Source organism: Bombus bifarius, unplaced genomic scaffold, assembly GCF_011952205.1.
Source record: "Bombus bifarius isolate JDL3187 unplaced genomic scaffold, Bbif_JDL3187 scf7180000007986, whole genome shotgun sequence".
Classification (NCBI taxonomy): Eukaryota; Metazoa; Arthropoda; class Insecta; order Hymenoptera; family Apidae; genus Bombus; species Bombus bifarius.
Window position 1 is genome coordinate 839470 of NW_022884368.1, and position 27568 is coordinate 867037.

The 27568-nt window shown below is 44.2% G+C and overlaps 2 protein-coding genes across 7 annotated transcripts in view; one reads left to right on the forward strand and one right to left on the reverse strand.

Annotated features, from left to right (window-relative positions):
* LOC117205103 (nephrin-like) overlaps positions 1 to 27568 on the forward strand; it is a 252859-nt gene that overhangs the window by 54143 nt on the left and 171148 nt on the right. Inside the window, exon 1 of one of the 2 annotated variants that reach the window (XM_033443191.1) lies at positions 5370 to 5447. The exons of the other annotated variant lie outside the window; for it this stretch is intronic. Within the exon in view, the coding sequence (XP_033299082.1) occupies positions 5433 to 5447 (15 nt within the window). The 5' untranslated portion in view covers positions 5370 to 5432. Of the gene's footprint in view, positions 1 to 5369; positions 5448 to 27568 lie in introns of those variants that run through there. 2 annotated transcript variants of the gene reach the window in all.
* On the reverse strand, positions 950 to 27203 carry LOC117205104 (glucose dehydrogenase [FAD, quinone]-like). 5 transcript variants are annotated; one of them, XM_033443193.1, is made up of 10 exons: positions 12248 to 12420; positions 11056 to 11264; positions 5113 to 5241; positions 4828 to 5024; positions 4236 to 4595; positions 2988 to 3135; positions 2587 to 2904; positions 2104 to 2474; positions 1923 to 2017; positions 950 to 1833 (listed from the first exon to the last, which is right to left on the reverse strand). In XM_033443193.1, exons 2-10 carry the CDS (start codon positions 11261 to 11263, stop codon positions 1752 to 1754), a joined length of 1908 nt encoding a protein of 635 aa, XP_033299084.1. In that variant the 5' UTR covers position 11264; positions 12248 to 12420; the 3' UTR covers positions 950 to 1751. The 5 variants fall into 5 exon arrangements, with proteins under 5 accessions (XP_033299084.1, XP_033299088.1, XP_033299087.1 ...); XM_033443197.1 differs by lacking the exon at positions 12248 to 12420 and adding an exon at positions 27179 to 27203 and having other exon boundaries at positions 1752 to 1833; XM_033443196.1 differs by lacking the exon at positions 12248 to 12420 and adding an exon at positions 12507 to 12529 and having other exon boundaries at positions 1752 to 1833.

Consider the following 27568-nt stretch of genomic DNA (forward strand, 5'->3'; position numbering starts at 1 on the left):
TTTCTTATCCGGGACGATGTACGTACGAAATACAATCAAAAGACGAATTATAAAGCCTTATTCGGAAGGATAAGACAGTTCCAGTCAGAATTGTCGGAAAATTCCCTCACATTCTCCCATTCTACCTCTGCATTCCGTATGTCACATGAAAATGAATTTTCTCCTATTCTTCTCTCCTCCTGGTCTCTTCGCGAAGCGTCTATCTCGCCTCCATTTGTATACAGCGACCTGTAGACTCGATAAGGAGAGTAAAATAGTGATAGGAGTAGTATGGCGCCATGTATTCCCTGAAGAGAGAATTTTTGCGGCAGTAATGAGTTTCAATGTTGTTTGGCAGCGTTCAGAACATAATAGAGAGACAGATGACAGATCTCACAGGAATAATTTTAGCTCTGTTTCAATTTTGTTTAGCGACGTTCTGTTGTTTTTAGTTAATTTTAGGTAATCTCTTTTTCTATTATTCTACTACTATTCTATTCTATCCCATTACTTATTTTTGTTATATTATTCATCTCGAAATATTGATTTTTGTTGTAACTCCGACTTAAGGCAGACCTATGCTCTAAGCATAGAATAAGCACGACCGGTAACGGTTAACACTGATGATATTTTTCTTAGTATCAATATATGTCTAACATTAGCTTTTTAGATTTTAGATTAGATTTTTAGCCACAAATAATAAGGATAAACAAACGAACGCGGTATATGTATCTGTACAATCGTATGTGCGAAAGAGCCTAATTCTAAACGGACGGAACAGCTTCGAAAATTATTCCGACTGTTCTTCGACTACCTCAGTCAGTATTATTATACGTTAAAGGAAATTCGAAGATGGATTCGGAGATTGCATGTTAGATGCTAAATAAATTTAGCAAATACTAGATTCGGGAAAGTAGCTGTGAAATAAGGATAAATTAAAGGATACTATGGCGAATAAAAAAACAAAGAGTGCAGAAAGAAAACAAATTAAAATTATTATTCAGCCAACTAATTGTTGCTACAATTGACTTGATATTAATTCGGTAACAACGATTTACATCTCTTTGGTATGTTTCTATTTCGACGTTGGTTCAATGAAATAAACGACTATGCGACTGGCAACACTCGTAAACGCGAGGAATCTTTTGCTTTAAGGCCATTTCAGTTTAGTATGATTAATAGGAAAGCATACGCGTGAAAGGTATTATAATTGTACGCGACGTATGTACTCACGTACGTACGTACGTACGTATAATACTTAATCGCGAAAGATGATAGTAAAACTGTTTCGATTTACCTTCGTATCGATCCAGATAACGCAGGTTATTTGGATAAATACATTTACCCTGAACGTCGATTCGATAAAATCTCGAAAATCCGAAACTGATGCTTATCTACGAATAGAACACGTGGAAGAAGTGAAAATTCACGTTAAACGAATTCGCATAGGTGCTTAACATCGTAACGCGAAAATGGAAAGAACAAGTACAGGAACAAGTAGTCGTAGGAAAGAACGGAGAATGTAAAAGTAATAACAAGATCCGCGATAGTTGAATTAGCTAGTGCCAGTGTACGTCGATTCTCCGTTCCACAGCTTCGATCGACTGGATCGCAGCGACTCGAGGAGAAAGGCCGGCACTCCGCGTCCTTTAGCGTCGTCTCTTTGGTGACGTTGCGCCGGCACCTCGACGACACGGCACAGCGCTGCACTGTAATTCCTTTTGCAGAAAGAAACCCGCTAAATCATGGACTAGATCGATCGAGGATCTTGACTACCAGATAGGCTGGTCCCAGTCGATGTATTTGATCCCCCAAAGCAACAGATCCAACGAGTTGTCGATCGTGGAACGGGAACTAGGAAACATGGCAAATTGCTAGTGACTATGCGCTAGACTTTCCGAGGTGCTGAGTACTTCCATACGGAAGATGGACGATGCCCGTACCATTGTGTCGGCTTAACACCCCAGTCCATCTTGATGAACGCCGCTGCCCTTTCGCCGATCATGATCGCCGGAGCGCCCGTGTTGCTTGACGTTACCTTTCGAATCGAAACACATTGCTCAGACTCCACGCAATATTCATCACGAGAGAGAGACAAAAGAGAAGAAACAAAAAGATAAATACTTGAGGCATGATGGACGTGTCGGCGACTCGCAACCCTTTAATACCATGTACTCTCAATAGCGGATCTACAACGGCCATCGGATCTGAGGCTGGACCCATTTTACAGGAGCCTGCCTGATGATTCTCTGGACCTGTTTCCTGGCGCACGGCGCATCTCCAGTAATCGTTGCTTAGGAACGGATACTGCGAGCAAGCAGATAGAGGTTGGTTACTAAGCGTCATATTATATTTCGCCATAGCGGTAGTGTTGCCGAACGACAAGGCTATCTGAATTCCCTCCAGGAGGATAGCCATGTCCAATGGATCGCTCAAATAATTTCCATGGATTATGGGTTTCGCGAGAGGATCGTTGGTAGCTAACCGAAGAGTTCCTGAAAGAGAAACAGACTCGTTTATGCAGAGCGCACAGTCTCGTACAACGTACATATATAGATTTACAATCCAGCGCAAGACACAGGAAATTGCAAGACGCGATAAAAATACCTTTGCTACGGGGATGAGTATTCGTCGGCGATATGCTTATGCTACGACGTCCACCGTCCATGAGGGCTCCTATCTCCCCTGTGGTGGCACACGATGCTTGATACCCACCGAAAAAGAACTGAAGATCAGGATGATCGGGGGTGGTGTAGCTCGAAGGTAGAATTCCCGTTAATTGGGATAAACCTGTGGACGCCATGGGCCCTTTTTGGAAAGAGACGTATTCCAAGGCTGCCGCCCAATTCAGGTCGAATTCGTTTGGTTGATTTATGGTCCAAGACAGTGTGTACGACACGTGATTGTGAAGATTCTCACCGACTCCTAAAAACATCGTATTTTCCTCGAAAAGTATCGACAACGTAACAGACGTTCGTAAATTACAAGGGCGATGTACGGCCGCTTACCTGGAAGATCTTTAACGACGTTCACGTTCACGGCGTCCAAATGCTCCTTTGGTCCAATTCCAGAGAGCAATAAGAGTTGAGGGGAGTTGACAGCTCCGCCAGAGACGATTATCTCACGCGAGGCTCTTGCAACGCGAAGTTCCCCATTCTGAAAATACGTACATAAAGGTAATCTGTATTTAACGAGTCGTTGCCATTTAGTCGAGAACAACGGTTACGCGTTTGAAGTTATAAAAGTAAAAAAAGAATTGTGCAAACTAACGTGGGTCCATGAGCATCCATACGTGCTGGTGATTATGGAAGTAGCGTAAGTCAAGGGACCGAAAAAAAAGACAGATTTTCGTTTGTTTTGTGCTGTATCGATATTTCTGTTTCTATATTATGGAAGAATTTTTGTCGATTAGCTGTGAAATGACCAACGATATGGAGATATACTTTCGTATCTATCCGTAGGAATTTCACGTTGATCTTGACAGTGGTGTAAGTGCGTGATTTTGAAAACTTGTGAGAGAAAGATAATTACATATGCTTGCATTGTGTCGTTAAATAAAGGTTCGGATATACGCAATGTTTTGCAGAATATCAATGCACCCTGAAGCAGAATTTCATGTTTTAAACCTTTCACCGAAAAGGCGAAAGCCAAAATTATATTGTAATCCACGGTTACCTCAATTATGCGCGAGTGAAAGGCCAGTGACAAAAGAAAAATATAAAGGCATAATGGATCTACTACCCGATATGCCAGCGATTCATCGTGAATATTTTAGAGCCCTTAAAATGTCCAAACCAGACAATTTTGTTATTGAAGCAGACAATAATTCGTAATTAATTATACAAAATTACGATTTCTATAATAATAAAAATAACATATACTATAAATAAATAAATTTGTTTATTTTTAACTTGTACTTTTAATAATATTCGTCATTGTTAATATCGTGAATCATATTTTCGAATAAGTTTCCCATAAAATTGTAAAATGATATAAAATTGAAAAAATGTAAAGATTTATTATAAGTGTTACCAGATACTGTTTTACGTAATGGAAAAATATCTTTTTAATTCGTTCGAACGTAAAAACGCAAATGAATAATAATTTATTACTTACACCATTTTCATAATCATCAGCGATATGTATTATCGAAAAGGAAACAAATGAACATCTTTCACCTGATAAATCGATACGCGTTATCGTTTCATAATTAATGACGCGTATGCAAAGGATATATGTATGTGCTATACACTAACTTTGTAGTATTGAACACCGACTGCTTTCCTGTTTTCGACAATAATCTTCGTGGCAGTGGCATTCAGAACGACCTGAAGGTTTCGTCTGGATCGAATTGGTTGGAGGAAAGCGGTCGAGCTGCTCTGTCGAACTCCGTTCTTGCTCATCGTTTGAGCGGTCGTGAACCCGATGATCTGATCACCGTTAATGTCTTCCGTCATCGGGTATCCTCTCTCGACCGCGGCTGCGAGGATGTCTTTAGAAATGTCGGGCCTCCAAGGAAACCTCTCGACGTTGAGCAATCCGTCGGTTGCATGGTATTTCCGTCCAACTCGATTGATCTCCGTGTTATTCTCCGAGCACATGAAATACGGCAAAACCTATCGCAGAGTGAAAGAAAAGTGTGTCGCGCTAAGTTTCCTGCGGGTTATTAGCGTGAATCAGACTGGCGGATTATTGGTAAATAGCTCTTGTTAACTACACGCGATACTATTTTCGCAACTATTTCTAGAAGTAAATCGGCGTCCGTGCGTGCACACGCCATCTGTTTAACTTAAATTTTATTTAACAGCGACCTTTTCGATCGGTCGTTTTTTTCTTCTTTGGACTTACCTCCTGCCAAGACCATCCCTCGTTGCCCATCGCAACCCAGTTGTTGTAATCCATGGCGTGACCTCGCGAATACATCATACCGTTGTGAACTGACGAGCCGCCAAGGTTCTTGCCTCGTGGCCAGCTACAAGATCCTCCCATCGAAAGACAGGCGTTCGCTTCGTTCACGGTTCGATACTGCCAATCGATCTCTGTGCCTGTTCGAACAAGACCAAACTAATTTTCTCCAACTCCTTCATCCGATTGATTCTCGTATAAACGGTGCAAAACGTGACAGCAAACTACCTAGAAACATAGCGACCATGCTGGGAATATCGGTACCAGGTGGTTCGTCTGGCCCAGCCTCGAGCAGCAAAACTTTCCATTCCGGTATATCACTGAGCCTCGATGCCACAACGGAACCGGCTGTCCCCCCTACGGATCAAACGCGAAAAAACCAGGTGAAATCATTTATTAGACAGTTAGCAAGATCGTCATCTCGATCAAGACCGTACGAAACTCGCATCACACGGATGAAAGTGCTATGCCCGATCGAGTCTAAGGAGCATCGAGTATCCGTCTCGGTACACCAGTCGCGGGGAAAGTGGTTCGATAAGGCCTTGACCATGGTACGCCAACAGGTAAAAGTAATTATACCGTGCGTGTACGTTTATGCTTCACGTACGGTGGTTCGGTAAGCGAAACGTGTTTCAATGCGTTGCTTACACGTGACGCGTGATTCTACATACGTAAACGCGTGCACGTCGATGTAACGGCAAAGTAAAAGAGCGAGCTAGAAGTGCAGGCAAAAAACCTGGATCAGTACTTTCATCTTAAAAAGGGAACGGCTAGTTTGCAGGAACTGTAGTGCTCATTTTTATAATAGGCAGCTTTCGCGTATCGGTTCTCGGCGAAAAGAAGGCACGTTCGCCTCAACCAGAAAGCGTATTCGTATTTCTCTGTGATCACAAATCATTAATATAACTATTACGTCCAGATTATCCGAGATATCCTCTGAAACAGCAATATCGGTACATATAGATGGCGCGCGAGAACATCGTTATTCATATGCAAAGAAAGTATGTAAAATAATATTCGATATGAATATTTTTTTATAGAAGCGATAATGCTCGAGGAAACTCGACCATTTATATCGCATTCGTTATCTTAATTCACGAAAAATATCGTCGCAACTGAGTAGGTAAATGCAGAAGGTGGAACAAATTAAAGCAATCGTACGTTCGCGCTATGTGATATATTATCAGAAAGAAAATAGCGTACATACCTTGACGAAAATGGAGAAGCGAGAGAACTAGCGTAAATATATAGCTATTTACGGCAAATAACACGTAAATATTCTAGTTTTATCTTTGGCTACATCGAAACATGTGTATCGCAGCTCCGCTAGTCCCGCGTTGCGAGCGAGATATTTATGAGACGTAATTATGAGCCCACGCTTCGGAAGATTAATACGTCAAGCTTTGGTTGTTGCGGAATTATATCAAGCTCATCGTTGCTGTTCGAAGTAATTAACAGACTAACAACATGTTCATGGAGTTTAATATTAATTAACGATAGTACCCGCCCCAGGCTTTTCACAGATTCGATTTTTCACGTCGTGTCGTTTCGTGTAGATTTAATTATCGAATCAGAAGTTTGTACAATGGATAGCGTACGCTTTGAAGATCCTCTGAAACGCGTAATCGCTTGACGTTTCAGTCGATTGTTCGTTTCGTTTATGTAAATCGCGAATTCTTAGTTTGGAATTTATACGACAAAAGAAGATATTGACGGGAATGATTAACCGATTTCGTTCAATTAGTAATTTACGTCAAAACGATTTCCATATAATTTTCTTTTTCGAGAAATTCCGGGGTAATCACGATGTTGCACGCGCCCAGAGGTATTACGACTAACGAATACCGAAGGAACGCAACCGCCACGCGCAATCCGATGAGCCAGGTTAACCGCGATAATTAGTTCCCTGTTTAATCAGCGCATCGTTGATTCCATCGATGAAATCGCAGAAGAGATAGCCGGTTATAGCTGCAGTATTCGATGCTTCTTCGAGAACGTTCTTCGATTGATTAGATCGATCGTGCTCAATAGCGCAGAAAATAAGTTGTTTCTATGCTCGTTCGTTAATGTTCTTGACCCGCGTACTCTGTCTACCTTTCTCGCTTAATCGAGAAAAGGTGGACGCACGTGTGTCTAAAAGATTCTTCTAAGAAACTGGACGATGGAAACGAACAGCTGGCAGACGGAGAGACAGAAACTTTGAGCGACTGGGTCGGCTGATTTTACATACTGGCGACTAAATCGGCTATCGATCTCGCGGATTCGTCATCGTTCGGGAAAGAAGTAAACGTTGGAAAAAGAAGTTTCCTGTTCTTACGAGCCGAGATTGTTTTTCTCGTGTTCAGAGCCCAAGCTCTATGTCATTTTCCGCAAACTCCAGTGCTATAACGGCACGAGATCAGCAGGTGAAAACGGTTCTGCTTGGGCAAAAACGGCCGACTCGGTTGCATAACCGACACGGCGATCTATTACGCGCCGAGCCGCCGAAAGGAGTAGCTCGATCGAAAGCAACGCCCCGCACTCGGTTATTCTTCGGTTTCCACGACTTCCCATGATTTCCTGGCAGCTTTATGTCTCCACGGCATCGGATGAACCGTACCGATCTAAGTTATGTCCGCGTAGAATCGTATTCCCCATACACGTACAACATACTCCCGGTTCCTTTCCGCCGACTCGCTACCACAATACGCGAATCTTCCTACATGACCCAACGTTGGCCACGATGCAACGTTATTTACGTTCCAACGGCAACTTGGAGTCCATTCGCGTATAAAGAGAGCCGGGCTGCTTATTCCGCTCGTCGATTTGTATCTTTATAGCCCCTGCTCATTTCTCCCCGAAGCGACGGTATGGCTTATCGTTCTGTGATATCCCGCCACCATGCGGACGCTTTATCCGTTCGGTCAAGACGTTTCTATCTACCTTGTGTAAAGCCACGTCGTTGAATAAAAAGTCGCGCAACGTTCAAAGACGTTATTCCACGGATATTTGCGTGCAGCGACCATCGAGAGGCAAGTTCGATCGGCTTTTGAACGAAGCTGTACGACGAACAGGAATTTCACACTAATCTGCACGTAGCCGCGCATCGATGGCCAGGGGCAAAAAGGAACGTGAAAAATTGCGTATAATCGAGGAAAAGTGTCACCGAGAAAATAACGTTTTCATCGCGCGATACGCTGAATATTCGGCGAGATTATGCAAATGCGGGCTCGGCCGACTATAAAATATTTTGCGGTACGCGACCTAGCGAAATGCATATTTTATCATCGTTGCCGCCACCCGCGTGTATATCCGCAGACGAGTGTTCGTGATTCGTCCATTTCGTCATCGGCGATCGAGCGTTGCCGCAACATCTTTCTAGTCTTAATCGCTACATCTTCGAAAGCGATCGATATTCTACATATCCGATTTATGTAACGGAAATATCGCGGTTTACGTAGCTTGTTGCAGCGACAGCGCGAATCGGTAAAAACTTTCGTCGAGCCTTGTCTTCGAGCTTTCGATCACCTGTCTTCCTCGAGACAGTCCATCTACCAAATTATAAATACGTATAACTGCAGCCGCAAACGAAATCGATCGGTTGTTTCGTCATTGTCAGTGGTATAAGGTCGCAGTAACGCCGAGCACAGACGACGGACGTGAGAGACGGCGTGGCGCGTCCAAGAGATCGACGATGGCGTACGAAATCAAACTATTAACACGCTAATCGCGCTAGTTCATCGAACGAATAACAGTTCGTATTAATATCGCATCTAAACGATCGACGATCTCGAGCCATCGAATCGAATTTTCGGCGTTGCTTCGTTCGCGATAATCGACGAATTACGATCGAACCAGCACCACTGCAGCTCTCGAATTCGCGATAATTTTGTTTGACCTCCACGCGTATGCCCGTTTGCCGAGATTGAAAATGTTTCTCCGATCCAATGTACCGACGCGATACAGTTCGATCGTTTCTCCAATCTTGCACGTTCTAAAATATGCATAGGAAGAACGATGTGTTCGTTTAATGCAGCCTCTAAGCGCATTTGCTTTAAATATAATTATGTGGGTTTTCACGCTCGTTTTGCTGTTTCGGACGTACGAGCTAAGCCAATTTTTTCATTGCTCTCTTTCGATGCTATCGATAAGCTATCGCAACATCGGTTTTTCGTTTCCGCGAATTCCACACGAGCCATGAGCTGAATTGCACAATTAGGAAACAAACAATACAAATAAGTGATCAATCGTTGTTAACATCGTTTTGCTTGATCACATGGCTACGTAGATAAGCATTTAGCGTTAAAAAAAGACCATGCTATCGGATAAGATAATGATGGTAATTATGCTCGACGATATCCAATAATCGTAAATACATGTCAAGGTTCGACTTTCCGAGTAGGAAGGAGATATTTTCCTTTTTTAACCGATTCCGTCAGATCGACTGCGAGTGAAGAAAAAGGAAGACTTAAATTTCGATTCGTCTCGCGATCCACGTTGCGCGTGTTTAAACATTTGGGCCAAGAAACGTAATCGGCGAAGGAGAAACAAAGAGAATTATTTCGGAGCGTCAAACCAACGGAACGATGCAATGGTAACCGCGAACTAGCGCCACGGATTTACGCGACCGTTTTGCCAACCGCCTCGTGAAATATCCAATTACAGCTTCTTTTTTCCTCTCACCGCAAAGCTCAACCTGCTCCTCTATCTTCCTTAGCCTGTTAAACATACCAAGACAAGTTACACAGTCATTTGTTTTGCTCGTAATGAGTTAACTTGTCGCCAAAGTTTACTAATTACAGCTGTTTAGAAAACGTTAAAACACTGTTTGTTTCTTGCTACCGCTTCGCTCACTTTTATTACTCTTCGCGATACTTTCCTACTTTGATTTTTACATTTCCTGGATTATATATATATACCTCTGGTTGTACCTTCTTTTCAACGGTATAATACCTCGCTGTAAAAAAGATTAATCAAACTTTGTTATTTTCTACCAAGCTTCAGTTTACTCCGACCGGTTTTACAACGTACGACGTACCCAAGATATTCTTTAAACCCATAATACCCAACTTTGCGTTGGGTCGGGGAAATTGTTTCGTTCGCTTATAAATATACCTAGAACCATATCGTTACGTTTCTTTCGAATTAAATTGAATCGTTCGTAAATAAACTATTGACCTAATTTCGATTCATCCTATAAGAAACGGTTCCGATACGAATCAATTTGAAACAAATATAATACATCTCGCATAACAGGATTCAAAGGCATTTGCATTCGATGGGAAAAGCTTTCTTCGTTAACCGTTCTCTTTTTGTCTGTCAGTAACAGGAAATGTTAAAATTTATTTAACTTGCGTCGAATTTCTTCTGGTCGCAGCCATACCGATTGCTGACTATTTATTTATTTTGATTTATGTTCGTACATCGGCCAAATTGTCTCGAATGTTAATTAAAGACGTAAAAACAAACTAATAAAGATTAGCTAATGATTGTTGAGTGAACGCGCACGTGTACAAATATACGAACTAATGCCTAGCATTCTTTATTCGAGGTTGCATACAACAGAGAAACAACACGTACTGGGTTTGCGCTTGCTCAGACAGGCCGGGCGAACGGATAACTTTCCAATTGTAATCTTAATCGGGACACATCAGGCAGATTCAAATGGGACGAGTTGCGATTGAATGACATACGCTTACTCGAGTTGTCCTACGATTCGCAAAGCGAATAATCAATCGCGTGCATAGGAAAGGATAGAGAGATTGTCGCGAATTTTGTCGAGAACGTTGAACGTCCAGTGAAACGCTGGCGATACAACGGATTTCCACAACCCTGTGATAGTCGGTGAACGCTTTATGAAAATTTCATTTCTTCTATGGAGAATATCGAGTAACGAGTTTAATTAAACGCGTTTGGACACGGCCGATTAGTTCGTGTTTGCTAGAATAAAAGTTTCCCCTTCGTTAATCTATTACGATATTAGGCTGTTTGCATCTAAACGATGAGAAAGTGGTCGTTAGTAAATAATCGAGTACAAACACAATCGCGATGTAAATCATTCAGCGAAAGCCACTTGCTTTCGTTACAGTACTTTGAGTGGAATGTGTGAAAATTTTAGTGCCGGCTCCACTGAAATTATCGAGCATATCGTAGAACGACGTGCACGATCGTCGAGTTATCGAGTATACTCACCGCCGATGACGATAAAATCGTAGTAGTATTCGGCTGGATCGATAGGTCTGACTCGTTCGCAGAGGTGAGAGATTTCATCTTTGGCGCGGACGAATGTGTCCAGAAGGGTCATGAATGTCAGAAACTGAGATCCTGGACAGGTCTGCGCGAGGCTTGGTCCGAGATATGGTGCCGGACAGTCCACCGAGACTGACACGTTGTACGACATTCTACGAAGAACGAAACAGAGGTTATTGTACGCGTAGTTGGAGTAAAAGGAACGATCGATAACCGATGAACGATTTAATTGAATCGATCGGGATCGGAAGCCCTACCGCGTTACGCGACGATTCTCCAAGGGAAAAGCGAAACGGAATCGAGCGAACCGACCAACTAGCGAATGGATGGTAGTAGAGCAGAGTGCTGCGGCGAAAGATTCGTTAATGACTCGTGAATGTTCGCGTTGAGAGATCGATTTGCTCACGGTGGCTGATCGCTGGTAGGCGTTTCGCGTGCGCTCAGGTATTCGTGTCTCGACGAGACTCCGGTTTTTGTCGATCCGAGTCAGGGACGCACCGCTGAAATCAACTCGATCGCGTGTTTCAAACTCGCGTCGACTTTCGCGCGGAAACGGGGGAATAGTCCCGTATACGTTTGATACCGTTTACATAATCGCGCGGGAAAATTAAGTATATTAAAAAATTGGATGGAAATAAATATTTGCATTAATTAGCGAGACGGAATTAATACAGACATAACAAACCGAGCTGCGTTAATTAATTTAGCTCTAATTAACCCGGCTGAATTTCCAACGTGTACCAATGGAATTAATAGCTGAAGAAATAAAGCAGAAAAAATATGCGCGAAAACGATTGTTATTAAAATGTACTTTCCCAACACTGTGTAAGACACAATGATTATTCTAACATCCAGTTATTTCGCGAAAGCTATCGGGCGACTGTAACCGCGATTTAGTAATATTTCATTGTTTATATTTCCCGCGAAACCGCGCACCACGGGAATCGGACGAGAACAGCTTCGCGAGAATCTTTTATCGCGCTGCTCTTCGTCGGTCCCGAACAACGACAACGGACGAACGATACTCTATCATCGGCGATTGTCTTTGTGCCAATTATCCAACAATCGCTTCCAATTTTGCTTCTCTCGTAAGTTTCGTAACTTGCCGTATTATCGATCATGTTTGTCGTTATACCTTAAATCGTGAATGAGGAATAGATCGAGGTATGCACCGTGCGATTGGCTGGATCGCTACACACAATTTCGGTTTGATAAGTATAACTACACGAGATACGCGTGACACGATGGAAGGTCGTACGTGCCCCTCGGTCTCGTAGCTGCATGCGAGCAAAATGTAACTGTAATACCTCTCACCGTAGAACGTCTCTTTATAATTCATCTCCCACCCCGTCGTAGTTGTTTTCCCCGGCACAGCAAAGGCGCACGCGAATTGCCTCCTACGTAGGAAAATCTCCGTGATTTTTTTCGATGGGTTGATTTTCTGATTCAACGCTTAACGAAGGTCAAGATCATCATCGTCTTCTTCGCGTACTTCCCACGACACGTGATGTAGCAAGCTGCACGAGAGGATTCTTATCGATACACGGAGGACGATTATCGCGCGTGTCAATCTTCCTTGTTCGTTTGGTTCGTCCCGTAACCGCAATCGTTTAATGACGTTCGGCTAATCGTGGCACCTTTGATCTTTTACGTTGGAAAAGAATGGTTTAATCAGTACTTCTAAACGAGGCGCGCAGTCGAGCAGGTGTATGCTAACCTTTGTACCGTACGAGTTTTTACAATTATCTATACTTTGACTATCTGTTTAATTGCTCACTGTCGTTTCAAAGTCTAGTTGACGTAGTTTTGCAAAACAAACTGGTCGAATGGCTAGCCTACCGAAGCTCGTTGGTGGAAACTCTGTTCTAAACAGCGTTTGTTTCGTTTGAGCCACGATTTTTATTTTTCCGCAGTCAGTTTTCGCGAGAAGCATGGCTCTACAAAGCGAGATGCGCACGGGTCTCGCCGTCGTCGTAACGCGGTCGGTTAACCCGTTGAAACGATTCGATGTCCGCAATGAAATTATTAACGGGTCGAACATTGTCCACGCAAACGGCAACCTGTGCTCGTTCACCATGTTAATAAACCGTGAATCGCTGGTTATTTCGCAGCAAGCGCGGCTAGAATATAATAATGTGACAACGCACACGTACGAACCGATAATAGCGTTCCACTTAGCCACCGGATTCGTCGGTCGCAGGTACACGACACCGAATACGCATTTTCGTGTGCCTATACTCCACGCTTTACTGACTCTTCTCCTGAAAATTCTCTCTTTCTCTCTCTCTCTCTCTCTCTCTCTCTCTATCCGTTACCCACCGCGTAACACCGATCGAGATCATTGCCAGCCGATTTATTCCAGACTAGGGTTCGATTTTGTCCGATCGTCGATGCGTCACGAACGTCGACCAACGTTCCAAATCGAAGATGCTTGTATCGCCATGACAAGGCCCATCATCCACGTTTTTTCATTAAAATTTCTTACTGTAATTTTCATTTCTTTCCTGCGTTCGCGAAACGAATCGATCGATTTAGCGACGTATCGCGTGTATCGTTGGAAATTTTCTCGGTGAAGTCTCGGATCGGCGGTCGCTAATTACGCGGTTAGCCGAATCCGTAGACTGCACGCACGAACGCTCGAACGACACCATTCACCGGCGGCAATCTGCAAACGGATTTGCACGCTGACGAAGCGAAGAATCCTCGGACCCGTCGTGGATCCGTGAATCCGCATTGTTCGGACGCACGTTGCGTACAGTTGGTTGAGCAAAAATCATATTTCGCGGGAAACTCGCTGCATCGCCGGACAATGGGTCTTCCGGCTTTTTTCCGGTTGTCGCGACTACCGCGAACCAACCGACGTGACACAACCAACGTCTCCAATAAATTTTGTCTTATGGATTTTTCGGTGAATCGAAATGCGGCCAATGGCGTCGAGCAGAAACAACCGAAATGTAATTCGTGTCGGTATTTGTTCCTGTAAATTGAAATAGCGCGCAACAAGATCGCATTGTCGAGGAAAAGAGAAATCGCGTGAGTTTATTATTAACGTCGTAACTATCTTCGCGACGAATTTGCAATTTTCCGGTTATTCGTTACGCGCTTCCATAGTCGTTGAAACGCTTTTCTTCGCTTCGTTCGCACCTACAGCTTCATACATATCATCTTTTCAGCGCGAACGCGAGCTACGTTTCTTTCTACGGTCATCTCTTAAGTGGTTCGCTTGGACTCGATTTCTTGCTGCGGATCATCGGGACGAAAACGTCGCGTCGTGTCTCCTGGAGGTAACGTTGTCCCATAAAACAACTAAGCTTTTGCGGCAGCAGAAGCAGAAAAATCGTTGCCAAGTTGCCAACTATTAATACGTTCATTAATCTTTCGTTCCGAGGGGACACGACGAATGTGCCGGTTTCCTAGCAACTGGTATCTCTCTTTCATTTTTGCAGCACACGCGGATCTTTACGAGTATTTTACTCGCTGACGATTTTCGATGACCGTTTCTCCGTGCTGGCTGTTCGATGACGAACGTATTTACGCAACGTATTCCCGTCTTGTCAAACAGGAATACGCTTCCCATTGTGTTCTTTCTCCGGATTGCTTGTTCGACAAACAGCGGGAATCCGTTCACAGGAATCGATACCGTATGGTTTTGCCTTTCCATTCCAACGATAATCATCGTTCCTGTCGAATATCCTCGATGACGCATCGATGCGTCTTGTTTCGACGAACCAATGTTTCACGATCTAACGATTAACTAATTAATCGCGACGGTAAGTGCTGTAAATTTTACGGACGACCAAACGTAACGCATCGCATCCAGTTAGCAGAATTACAACCGTTTCTCGTTCCTTCGCCTTTTAGCACACTCGAACGCACCTACCGATTCATTCGATCGCATTTATCGATCCGTCTCTTTGATTATTGCCTGGTCGGGCTCGTTAATAGAAAATTACAAGGCGACGCAACTACGCGTTAAACCCTTTCGATATCAGCTTCGAAGATCAAACGCGATACGCGATCGCTGATTACACTGTCTCCTCGGTATCGTCGCCGTTAACGAGATACATCGGTAAACATTTTGCGTTTTCCGAAACGAAAAATATTTCGAACCGATAGTCAGCAGCTCGATCGTCGATGATCTGGCGTATCTCTGACAGCGCGCGTATACCATTGTTCGCGAGTATAATTGAAAATGGTCGTTTAGCGCACCTTCGCTTCATCGTTAAATATGCAAATGACTGTGTAAGATCCGACGCAGCGTGATGCGACAACGCGTGTTTCTTTCGTGCGTTTCGCTTTGTCCGCAAACGGTGAACGTTCGAGCAACACGTTTTGCACGTGGTACATTTCCCAGAGAACCAGCGAACGAACGAAACTGCGAAGACTTTTGAAAATCAAATTTACAGATGCTCGACGAAACTCGGCGAAAATGAGAGTTAATAGACAGACGAATCCGAAAACAGCTTGATTTGAGAGTATTTGAAGGGAAATTTGATGAATCTGTTGGCTGCTTTTGATTTTTGAAGCGCGATCGTTTCGCTTTGCGCGACGGTTCGTAGAACCGTTTCGCCTGCCAACGACAACGACAGCAACGAAGTAGCAGAGAACGGCTGCTAGTTATATCCATGAACAGGTGTAGGTGGTATGAAGCGCGAATATACGCGTCTCATCCGTATTTTACACTACGCTCGTCCGCTTTAGTGGAGCACGTTACGAGCATTAAGGTGAGACGGTTGACGCAGCGCGGCTACTACAAATAGCTCCCGATTTTTTCCTACCGAATATAACGTGGCGCGTGCGATGCACCGGTAATGTTCGCTAACTTTTATACGCGTGCTCGGTTTTAGTGTCGACCCCATCGCAGAAAATGGCGATGACATCATATAAAAACTCGCAGAACCGCGAATCTACGAGTTCGACGTTGCGATCGCATCTCGTTCGCGGATAATCCGTCATCTACGAGGTAAATTACGCTTTCAGCTATTCCCTTTTACACGGGAATTACGTAAATCGAATACTCGATGTCTGTCTCTACTAATATTATTTCATTACCTAATGGTACGTTAAATAAATTGCTCGATCGATAATTATTGTCTTCGCTACGTGAATATACGGAATTTCAGAATTACGATGGCATCACTTCGTGACGATGAGTATTTTCTGTTTTTTTTCCTCTCTCTCTCTCTCTCTCTCTCTCTCTCTCTCGTTTTAGTAATCACGTAAGCGGGCGAGAAGTAGATGATACGTTCGAATAGTAGTCAGCCCCTCGTCTCGACGACATTTTTCTTCAAAATGATACGCGGTACACGAGAAGCCTTCCTAACGGACGTAAAGGGATTCGCTGTCGTTAAGCAAAGACAATAGACTTTTCTCTCGCTCATGATTGAGTAAACTAAGGAACTGTAATTTTCACATTCTCGGATATATTAACCGCGCTCCGTTTATCTTTCCGCCGACTTGGTTGGGCCGCGATAATGGATGGAGAAAGAAGCTTTGCGGAATTACGAGAATCCATTTTCGGTGGACGGAGAAGGAGTAGCTACGACAGAAGGAAGAGAAAATTTGCGGCGAATACACACAGAGGCAGATACTAAACGTCGACGAACCAGACCTTTCGCGATCCGAGGATCGGTCAAAACTAAAGGGTCAAAAAGTTTCGCATGCGCCGTTAACGCTTTCATCGCCGCGAGCTTGTGGTATTTGTTTTGTACAACTTTTGTTGCTTCGGGGTAGCTGTGACGCTCAACTGGAAGCGAGAGAACGGCGAGCGGAGGATTTCATAAGGGCAACGCACCGACGACGTGTCGCCTCTTTCGCAGTTTTTAATTTTGCCGCATCGATGGCGTGAAATTTATCCCGCGAGGATGATCGTAACCTCGGCAACAACGAAACTCCTTCCAAACCGTGTTTTAACAACTTTAAAATTTGATTTCGTACTGCGAACGAGATGACTTTGATCGCTAATACTGGTTTGCGTGTTCGATGAAGACACGGTGCGTTTGCGAGGACTTTGAGCGACGATAGAATCGATAGCGAATCGATGCTATTCGCGCAACAGCGTGAATATATGATGAATACAATTCGGAGAAAGGTCAATTTACACGGTGAAGACTGACGTACACTCAGGCCAAAGATTGCGGTAGCTAGAACGTGGAGTAGCTAAGTTGGAAGTTCGATCTTACGATTGGCAAACTGCAACATTCGTCGAGCCTGTCGTTCCATGTTTCATCCTTCTTTAGCCGCGTTCGAGCGAGTTTGAGAGCTTTGCCTGAGCCGAGCTTAAATAAGCAAACTGTCGCGTAGGAAAGCTGGAGTGGCGTTTCACCGCTTTCTCTTGTCTATGCTGTAAAACTTTTTGCCAGCTGAATTCTCTATCAGCCTAAACCTAACCCTGTGGAATCGCGGGCAACGCTGCATTCGCTTCCTGCTACTGCGGTTCCCGGAACGTTTCGCTTATTTCGCTTATTTTCCACTGAAATAAAGCTCGCCAACTTGCTTTGCCGCGTCTGTTGATCTTCCGACTCTACGATTCCTGAAATATCATCCATCCTCCTACGCGTATCTACCGTCTACCGTAAACATTTAATAATTTTCTTCGAGCAAGTTTGAGACGTCGCCACGAGCGTGCGATTCAACCGAACCACCGTCAGCGTCGTTTGCTAAAATAAACTTGAGGTAGATGGCGAACTACCGGAACGTTTCCCTTCGGATCAGCAGGAATGATTATCGTGGCTAAGTTGATAACGCGACGGTACCTTCGGTTAAACGACGCGAGTGTAACCGAGAGAGAGGAGATTAATGATCGATTATCGGTGATCGGAAAAATGGCGAGAGATTCGCGGAAAAATCTTAATTCAATAACTTCATGAGGCCCGAGGGGTCGTGGTAGAGCTCTTGGGCGACATCGTTCGGCCATTGTGGTAGATGTGCTTCCGCGGAACCGGAAACTCGACCCCTGCGGTAAGATTTGTACGGTACTTCAGCCTGGTCTTCGGCTCTAAGTGTACTTCCTTGTATACCGTGGGGCTAAGCTGACGGCATCAAGTCGTTCTGTACGCTCGTGCAAATACTCTTCCAGCTATCCGACGAACCTTGGTCGAATTATTTTACCAGGTGGTATGATTTCAAATATTCAACGATAATTGCTGTTCCAACGATAAGAACACGTCGTATCTAGTGAATTTGGTTAGAGTCCATTACGACGACAATAGTCATCATCAGACACTATCGATGCTTCGGTTTTAACGACTTGTCGAATAACGATACGTTGTTCTTTATAGTCTTTCAAACGGAATAACGAGTCATTTTCTATATACGCAGCAACGAAAACGAAGTAAACGAAAATCGATCGGAGAATATTTGTCAAAATTCTTATGCAACCGAACTGCAACGTACATCAGCCATCTACAACGTGACGTTTTGCCTGAATGTTTGAACATCTTGCAAACACATTTATATGTGTATATATATATATACACAAGCGTCTATTATTAATTGCAACCTCATGTTCTATGTAACGTTAAACAAGAGACAGAATCAAATATGTATGTATGTATCAAATATGTAAATATGTATAGAACCATCGGTGTTGCGCCTGAAATTCGAAATTAGTTGTTTCACCAACACAAAACATCGCGCATAGCGAGAAGTCTGAAGTCTGCTAATTGAATAAAAATGGCAATAACGCGAAGGGTTTGATCTATCCACGATCGGAGAGAATTCCAAAGCAAAAGTTTATCGTGGCTCGAGTCGGAATTTCGCTAAAGTTTAGTTACGCGTATTGAAATCGAATCGATTTATTTAACCCGCATTGCTGGTTCGGTCAGTGTTATCGCATCGATTCTGCGGAGGAATCGCGTTAAAGCAACGGCCGCGATACTTAAGCTCTTGCCGCTCGCTAAGCCCCTTTTGTTAGGGATTACGGACTCGTTAAACGGCCCGGCCGGCCTCTACGTTCTGTGCAAAGTATCGCGCCGTTCGAAATACCTCGAATTATTCAACGTTGGTCAGTGGCCGGTCAGCGGTAACAAACAAAGCTGTATAATTAGTAGTACATTCGCGCGTACGCGCGTCCCTCCACGTTATACTTCTCCGACGGTGAAACTGCTGACAAGGGATGCGTATAAACGATAACGGAATATTCAAAGGATACTCGGTCCTTATCGCACTTACATAGAGTGAGTTCAATGCTGGAAGCGACGAACCGGCGTACGATTGTGAGTCTACGGTACGACACAGACATTTACACTCGGTCGTTCGTATTTGGTACGTATTTCGCGAGTTACACAGCGGTCGTAATGAGCTCGCAACGCTGACACACATAGATATCGCGTTTGTTAGAAGTACGTACGAACAAAAAGGTCTCTTGGAGAATGTTTTTCTGTGAGCGCGTCTCGCACGATGCTCGATTGAGAAACGCACGGATAATAAGCGAGGAGAGAAAATTGACAAAGTTCGATCAGGTTTGAAACAAACAGAAGAGGGAAGATTCTGAAAGCGCGGAATCGCGCAAAACCGTTTCAACGAGAAAAGAAGAAACGTCGGGTGTCCTCTTTAACGTAGGTTAACGAACATAAGACGCGGCTTTCCTTATCTCGGGTCCAGATCTGAAAAGTAGGAAAGTGCAGTTGGAGGATAAAAGTTATGGCTCTGTGGAGACTTTTTCGTGGATTTCCGGGATCAACGAGGCGCCATCCGCAGAACGTTCACTGGCTCCGATCTCTTTAAGCTCCGACGAGAATCGGCTCGCAAGAAGTCCTCTAACTACCATTCTTCCGAGCTAAGCCAAATCAGATAGCGCGTTTTCGATGGAAACATCGTTGTCGGTTAACGATCGTGGCGCGATCGAAAAATTGCACGATGTTCGCCCGAATTTTGCATTGTTCGTCATTTTTAAAGGGATAAATCGATTATCGTGTCGCGAAGGCGTTATTGCAAAATGTCGTGGTTCGTCGGACGCTTTCAATTTACATAGGCCAACGACAATCGTTCGCCGAATAAATGGGAAAACAGTAGGCCGTTGTTCGACTATCATTTCCGTTTGAGCTACGCGACTAAACCCAAAGGTACGAGAACAGGGTTCGATCGAACGGTACCGGCGCGGCCCGTAATTAACGTTCGAGTGGCTGTTGCCTCGTTTCCACGAAGTTTCCACGGACTTTCGTCTCGATTTTTGACCCGTGCGTGGTAAAACGTAGGACGTAGTCGATTCGCAAGCCGCTTCGCAAAGTACTACTAGCAAAGATTACGCTGCTTGTAACGATCGAGACGATCGATGCTAAGAGAAATAGTCGCTCGATCTTCGACACACCCGATTTCTTCTCCGTTTCCAAAACGGGCAGATCAGACGACATTTTCGTATTTTAACTCGCCTCTTAATTTGGTAGATCTGAAACGAACGAAGGGTCCGCGTTTAATCGATGCGACTTCCACTCAGAAGATCCGCCAAGCTTCACGAACGACAAGTGTCCTTGGCGGAGAGCATTTCTAGGTAGCCTAACCTTTCCTACTCTTTCCATGAAGCAAGAATGGTCCCCTGTACGGTGTCGTTGCAGAGAGAAGTTGGACTTGCAACGGGTCAAAATACGCCGTTTCTACGGCGTTCGTAGCACGCGACGGAGCACGAAACACGAAAGTGTTGATGACTGAAAAGCGCGGTATGCACTTTGTGCTTACTTGGTTACGTCTGCTTTTAGCCTTCATGTTTGCCTTTAAAGCTGTCGAAAATTTACGGCACCTTGGGCTGCGCGCGCGCTCTTTAACAAGGATTTGCGTTTATTACGAAATTCCTCGGCTCTGCGGTTATACACGCTCGTACGAGAGCGGAAGCGAGAAAAAATTTGAAAATGAACCAATTAGAGCGTAAAACACGGAAAAGCTCGGCGACGCACGATCGAGCTCTCGACGAAGCGACGGAAATACCGGAACAGGAAGTACATAGGGCAGGAACCGTATACGTTTCTTCGATCTACTACTCGCGTTACATCGAAAAGTGCGAATCCTGTCAGAAACAGGTAAACAAATAATTAGACGGACGTGTAGGTTGTGATACGTGATGCGAAAGCGGCTGTTCGAAAGAGCTACTCTGCAAGGAGAGAATTCGACGAGAAATTGATCGAACTCGCAGGTTTTTTTATACGACAAACGAAATAAAACTAAAGTTTTCTAGCACGTCTTCGCAAAGTAGACCTGCCGAAACTTTTCTCCGAAGAAAATCTCGCGAAAAAGAATGATGCTGGTCGGAAAGAGGGGAAAGCTAAACCGAATTAGACTACTAGAGCAGAACGGACTAGGGCATCGAAAAAATGACGAACACCACTCGCTTTGTTCGTTCGTGTTCGCTTTCACGTTTCACGAGTAAGTGACTTTCTTTCCATAAGTTTCGTACTCGAACGCAGTTGGTCTATTCCCCTTTCGCCCCTACTATTTTCATAGTTAGTTTACCTCTCGCAGAATCGGACTTGTCCGAAAATCTCTGCTTAATTACGAATACTACGGCATTCGAATACATAAAGAGTAATTAGAATGTTCCTGTCTCCTTTTAGAATTCTGCAGTTTATCCGCCACCTCGCGATCGCTCTTGCTTTCCCGTTTCCAGCTTTTTCCGTACGCTCTTTCATTCGCTCCTCCGCTTCGTTGCCATTTTCCCAAGACCACCTCCATTTAAATAAATTCCGTTTGCGTCCGAACTCGTTACCGAGTTCGACTATGGACAAGTTACAAATTAGCAGGTACCGTTGATTCTTGGTTCTGTAAAAAATTCAACTTGCAGCCGGAGGTTTCAATGAAATTGAAAAAGATCGTGGAGCGAGGCACCGGTTGAAGATGGCAAAAGGGAAATACCGCTAACAATACAATCTATTTCTATGAAAGCGAATCGCAAAGATCGCCTCTCTTAATGAGTTCCGCATAAGGATTAAAAACAATAGAGTTATTGTCGCCGTGAGACGCGGATCGTCGAAACGCGCTGCAGCTCCCGTTGATCGAACATCGAAGAAACGAAGGAAGATCTGATATTCATCGAGAAGAATAATCGCGCGACGTCGAGTAGCTTTGATATTTGACTTCCCACAGATATTCCCCGACACGATGTTTGGAAATATTTGATCGTTCACTCGAAGCAGGAAGTCAGGACGAGATCATTCTTGACATCGTCGCTTTCTGAGGAAATCGGGAAAAATCAGAAAGCGGGAAACGGTATCTCGCTTGTAACCTGGGAAAGCTAATTAATCAGATTCGTCGCCCAAGCGAAGTCGTCGATACGCTGATTTGAACGAAAAGCAGAATCGACTGTTCCGCATTCCGTTAAACCAGCGTGTTCGGAGTAAGAACCGGCTGAAAAAAATGTGGTAAATGAGACGGCTCGCCAACCTTCGGTTAAAAGGCACGGGCGATATCGTCGCATTTGGCTCCTTTACCAGCGTATTTCCTAGTTGGTGTTTTTTGCCTGAACTCTTCCCCTTGGGGAGCTCCCGTTCCGCCATTCCGACAAACAATTTTCCCTTCGACCATACCACCTCTGCGCCGTTTTGCATTGCTTTCTTTTTCCAATACAGCGCGCACGTAGTCTCACTTTCTCGCTCTCTGGCTCGATTCAAAGTCCATGGACAAAACGGTTACTGGAACCGTACTTGTTGAGCCGCTTAATGGGTCTCAGAGCATCGTGAAAGTTGCTCCTGCAATTTTTCACTCTGCTAAGTCTCCGAAACTCCATTCGATTTCAGACTGCTCGACTTGTTCGAAGTTTGTCGCGTCGGAGCTCGCCGCTCTCCTTTCGACCTCCGCTCTCCGCTGCCAACCCTTGCTTTCGCTATGCGTCCCATTTCCCTGCTTTCTCCTCCCTTACCTCCTAACTTCCTTTTGTCCCTCTACGCTTTACGGCTATGTATATACTCGTTTGGCGCGCATTTCCATCCCATCGCGTCGAGTCGCATCTCCGCGAAGGATACTCGCGACGCTCGAGCATCGAGGTGCGCTCTCTAGACGCGGATCTTCGATAAAAGGGAATTCACGCAACGCGCGATAGATCCACGGGGAATGCGTCGAGAAATTGCACTCTCTCGCATTTAATTTCAGCTCGTGTTTCTATACACGTCCGTGACGAAAGCACGTTTATTAAGGTTCTAAGCGTACGCACATTTACAGGCGACGGTGTGCGCGAAACCAGGGAACATCTCTTTTATTTGGCGTGGCAATGGCGGGGATCTCTAAATACGAATAACTCAGCAACCAGGAGGGAAAGGAAAGGGTGGCGGGAGGCCGACTGTGCGATTATCTCGTGAAATTGCCTTTCTCCATATTTGCATCCATCGCTTTGATCAAGTTGATTCTATCATTGATATTTTATGTAAATATCGGCCGCAGAAGCTGGTACTCGTAGAAAACTACGAAACTCTGGCGAAGTTGCCACGCGGTCGCACGTGGTGCGATGTCTAGCGAAATTATTCCACCGAGCAGATTACGCGAATTTAGAAGAAGATATGTAACGTCGTTGTCGTGGTCACAGCTGCCTAGCCATCGCATTATCGTTGTTCTCGCAATAAAGCGACATGTTACTCTCTTAAATTCGTCTCGCTGCATCTTGCCCGTGATTCGATGGCTATCGTGGTAAAACTGAAACAACCGCCGCGGAATTCATAGTATCAACCGATGTCTCTAGACGACGCTTTAACTTAGGACGTCGCTAGATACACGGCGAATTTCGTTGCGCCTCTCGGTGTCGCGGTTAAACGCGATCCAGCGAATGAACAGGTTGCGTTAGCGAAGAGTAATCCGCTCGGAGTCGTATAGTGCAAAAGTGTAGCAAATCCGAGTAGAGCTGATGGACGATGCAACGTCGAGCGCGATGCTCGGAGTCCGAGTTGTTAATTTCGCTGGATAACTTCCCGGCAAATATTATCGTCACTGATTCGCCGGTAAAACGCGCGTCTATCAGAGACGCAGCGGTCTGGTACCGAGCGACGTATCGAATTCGCCGCTAATGAAGCTTGCAGCGTCGTATCCCGTGCACCGATGGCTTTTGAATTTGGTCGGACCTCTAATCGAAGAGGAGGGAACCGGCGCGACCGTTTCGTTTACGCGATGGAGATTCGAGGCAGCAGGCAACTGGCTCCCACGGTACGCGCCCTACAAAAACCGACTACCGCGAGTCAGCTCTGATACCGACCAGCAGCGAACATGTTGAAAGCATTAGGAAGTTTCTTGTTACTCTGCTGGCTAGGAATTAGAGGCAATCATTCTCGGCTTAACCGATGCGCGATTCAAACGGTTTTGCCCTGTCCTTTAGCCCACTCTCTCATTTCGCCGAATTAACCGCGCTAATAAGGCCGACATGCTAAAGTCGCGTTTATCGAACCGGGTGCGGAAACCCGAAATCAACGACCGGTCGAACCATCCACCGACGCGTTCGATTCTTCGTCTTGGCGGCGTGTTTCGACGGTCGTTTGGGTCGATCGAGAATTCGCTGGCAAGCAAAACACGACGTCGCTGGAGGACAGAAATGGCGATAAGGAATGACAAATAGAGCCATGGTACGTGTTGATAGTATGTATATAAATATTCAAAGGCAACGAGCGGTGTTTCCACGGCAGCGGTGTTAATGACTGAAGTCGGTTCGATAAACGGAGCGTCCCGGTCGTCGCGAATTATTCGAACACGCGTGACACAATGGATGTGGGTGTAGGCGGTGAGCGGGAACGAGCACTCGCGCACGTGTAACGTAACAGTGCGGCAATGATGAGGTAACGAGAAAGATGGTGGAACGAACGAGCCGGAAATAAAGGCCGGACGTTACAGGTCGTCACTGAGGCAGATTATTACGAGACGGATCGAGCGACACGGAACAAAAACAGTCTTGGTAACTGTGTCTGGAAATGTGAAAGGCCTCTTCATTTGATCGTAAAGTGCGCGCCAAGATGTGTAGGTAACGTCGAAAGGAAATTGATTATTTTGTTTCCGAAAGCGATCGTAGATAAATTTAGAATGACCGGAAGCGTTTATATTCTCCTGCAAACTGCAGTCTTTTCTTTCGATTAGAGAAAGGTCTACAGAGCTTTGGGATATTACGCGAATTTTTTTGTCTCTAGGAGATCCATTAATTTTTACGAGCACGTAGCCACGTTGAATTCCTAACGGGATTCCAGGTAAACGAGTCTTTGTCCATTTTCAAATGAAAAGTACCGAATTCATTTTTTAGATTAGTCTTCGACGTCGGTTGGAAATATCGAGTCAAAAAGAGATCGCTGGTCGGTTGGCAATTTTAACGAGCGAAACGAGAAGCAGTTGTAAGGTTACGTAGAGAACACTCGAAAGAGGTTACAAGTTTTCTCCTCTTTGACGGAATTACGGAGACGTATCGAACGTATCTTTCTCCCTTTTCATTTTGATCCTACGTAATTACATTAAGAATTTTACCGGAATTTCTGAATTTCCCTATGCACGGAATCACCTGTGAACCTCCTGTGATCTCTTACTCCGTAAAGAAACACTATTTCATCTTTGCTCTTTGGTCTGGCAATTACTGACAGTTCTTCAACGTTTCTCTCTCTCTCTCTCTCTCTCTTTTCCCCTCTCTTTCCCTCTCCTTCTGAAACACGCGCATACGGCTACAGCTCTGTTTACGTTTAATTACAATGATTCGTCGAATACTCCAAACGATTCAGGTCGGCCGCACTGTCTTCTCTACGTTTTACCCACCTTTCAAATAACCGATAGTATCAGCCGCGGAATAATATTATGCTCGCAAGAGGCTTTCCGTGTGACTTAATTAAAACCGCGTAAATAACCGGTTCAGCGTATTCCGCGTTGTGACGCTAAAGTTTTAGTTTCTATTTAGCCGACTTTTATTTCAGCCATCGATATTTGCTATCGCCGTGAAAACGATTCGCCTTCTTCGTCCATTTACGAACCAATTTTTCACTCTACGTTCGTATCCAAATCGCTGGTTTAACGCAAATTGCGCGTTACAAAATTAGTTTCGGGTCGTGGCGAGTAGCAGCGGTGCGTTGACACACGTTCTTGACTAGTTCTTGACCAACTATTTCAATCAAATTGAAGTTCGTTAATAAACAATAAATATCAAAATGTTACGATACAATGGAAGTAAAAGTAATAATTTTTACCATCATCTATATTCGTTTTTAAAACGTTAATATAAGTAATTGCGATGAAAAAAAATAGAATATTAAACTGACTAACGTAATTAATTAAAGTAGCGGACTTGACAACGTCGCCATTCGTAGCGTTTTGTTTAATGTAAGTTATAAAGCGGAAAGTATTATTAAAAGCAAAATGTAAGGACGGACATATAAGTTCGTTTAACAGATGTTATAACGTTAAATAAATTGTGCTTCGTAAATTGCATAATAATATCTTCGTTAAAAGTATGGTAGTGAAAATTTATTTCAAATATGTACAATACGTCATTGGAAAATTGGATAAAACTGCGACATTTTATTTCTAGAATTCATAATTATCAAAGGAAATTCGTCAAACTCGAGGAAATTACTTAACAAGAATAAGTGAATCAAAGTCGGAATTAATACGACTCAAACCTGCCATAAATTTCAAACAATTGTGCATTTTCCTTTTTGTACATTGATTTATTTTTTTACACAATTAGCATTAAATAAATTAGTGTATTCGAATAAATAATCGCTCGCTATTGATATGTCTAAATATATCTATTGTGCGATATCGCGACGTCGGCTGCTTCGCGTAGCTTCCTAGAAAATTTGCAAGTGAACCTATTTCTTCATTAGCATTCGGGAAAAAACTGTGTGAACAGTTTTACAGAAATTAATAAATTTACTTCGTCACATTTCGATATAATTTCGTGCCAATTTTGGCACAGTTCTTGAATATAGTTTTCCTGTTTCAGGAAGAAGCATAAAATTAAAACCCTCTGTTTCCAAATCCGCTATACGTTACTCTGTTAAAACGCACCGTCTATTAACAATTCCTCGATAACTACGTGATAAATCGAGTTCAGAGCTTACGTTAGGGTTTCCTGCGCTCCAAGTTAGTTTCGCTCGAAATTTGAGAATAGTTGTTGAATTTTGAGATTTACCTAAGAACTGCGTTAACCTGATCCTGTCCCACCGATCGATTTGACCATCTGGTTACGTAATCGCGAAATTATTGACACGTTCTTGAAAGGCGATTCCTTGCCCCGGAAACGCGTCGGTGCGCTTAGGTCGTGCGGAACCGTTTGCTTTACGAATGAACAAAGCCAACGACAGACTGGCGGCGCGATAATTCGCGTTATCTCGATGTCGTTGCGTCCAGCGATCGAGTGCGATATTCGCGACGCGGTCATGAATTGGCAGGTCGCGACGCGGCGCGTACTTCGATCCGCTGTCCTCTTTGCTCTCAACTCCTCGTTGCTCTTAATTTTTTCCTCCCTCTCTGTCTGTCCGGCAATCGAGCGTTCCTGTCGCTCGATCCGTGCTCCGGGTGC

What these genes read in the sequence shown, in the direction of transcription:
- LOC117205104 (XM_033443193.1), bottom strand. Translation starts at nt 11,263, where the DNA reads ATGTCGTACAACGTGTCAGTCTCGGTGGACTGTCCGGCACCATATCTC. An exon ending in TCGGTGTTCAATACTACAAA is followed by an intron (nt 3,136 to 4,235) that starts GTTAGTGTATAG and finishes ACGTATTTTCAG; the next exon opens with AATGGGGAACTTCGCGTTGC. An exon ending in GGTGTTAAGCCGACACAATG is followed by an intron (nt 1,834 to 1,922) that starts GTACGGGCATCG and finishes CATGTTTCCTAG; the next exon opens with TTCCCGTTCCACGATCGACA.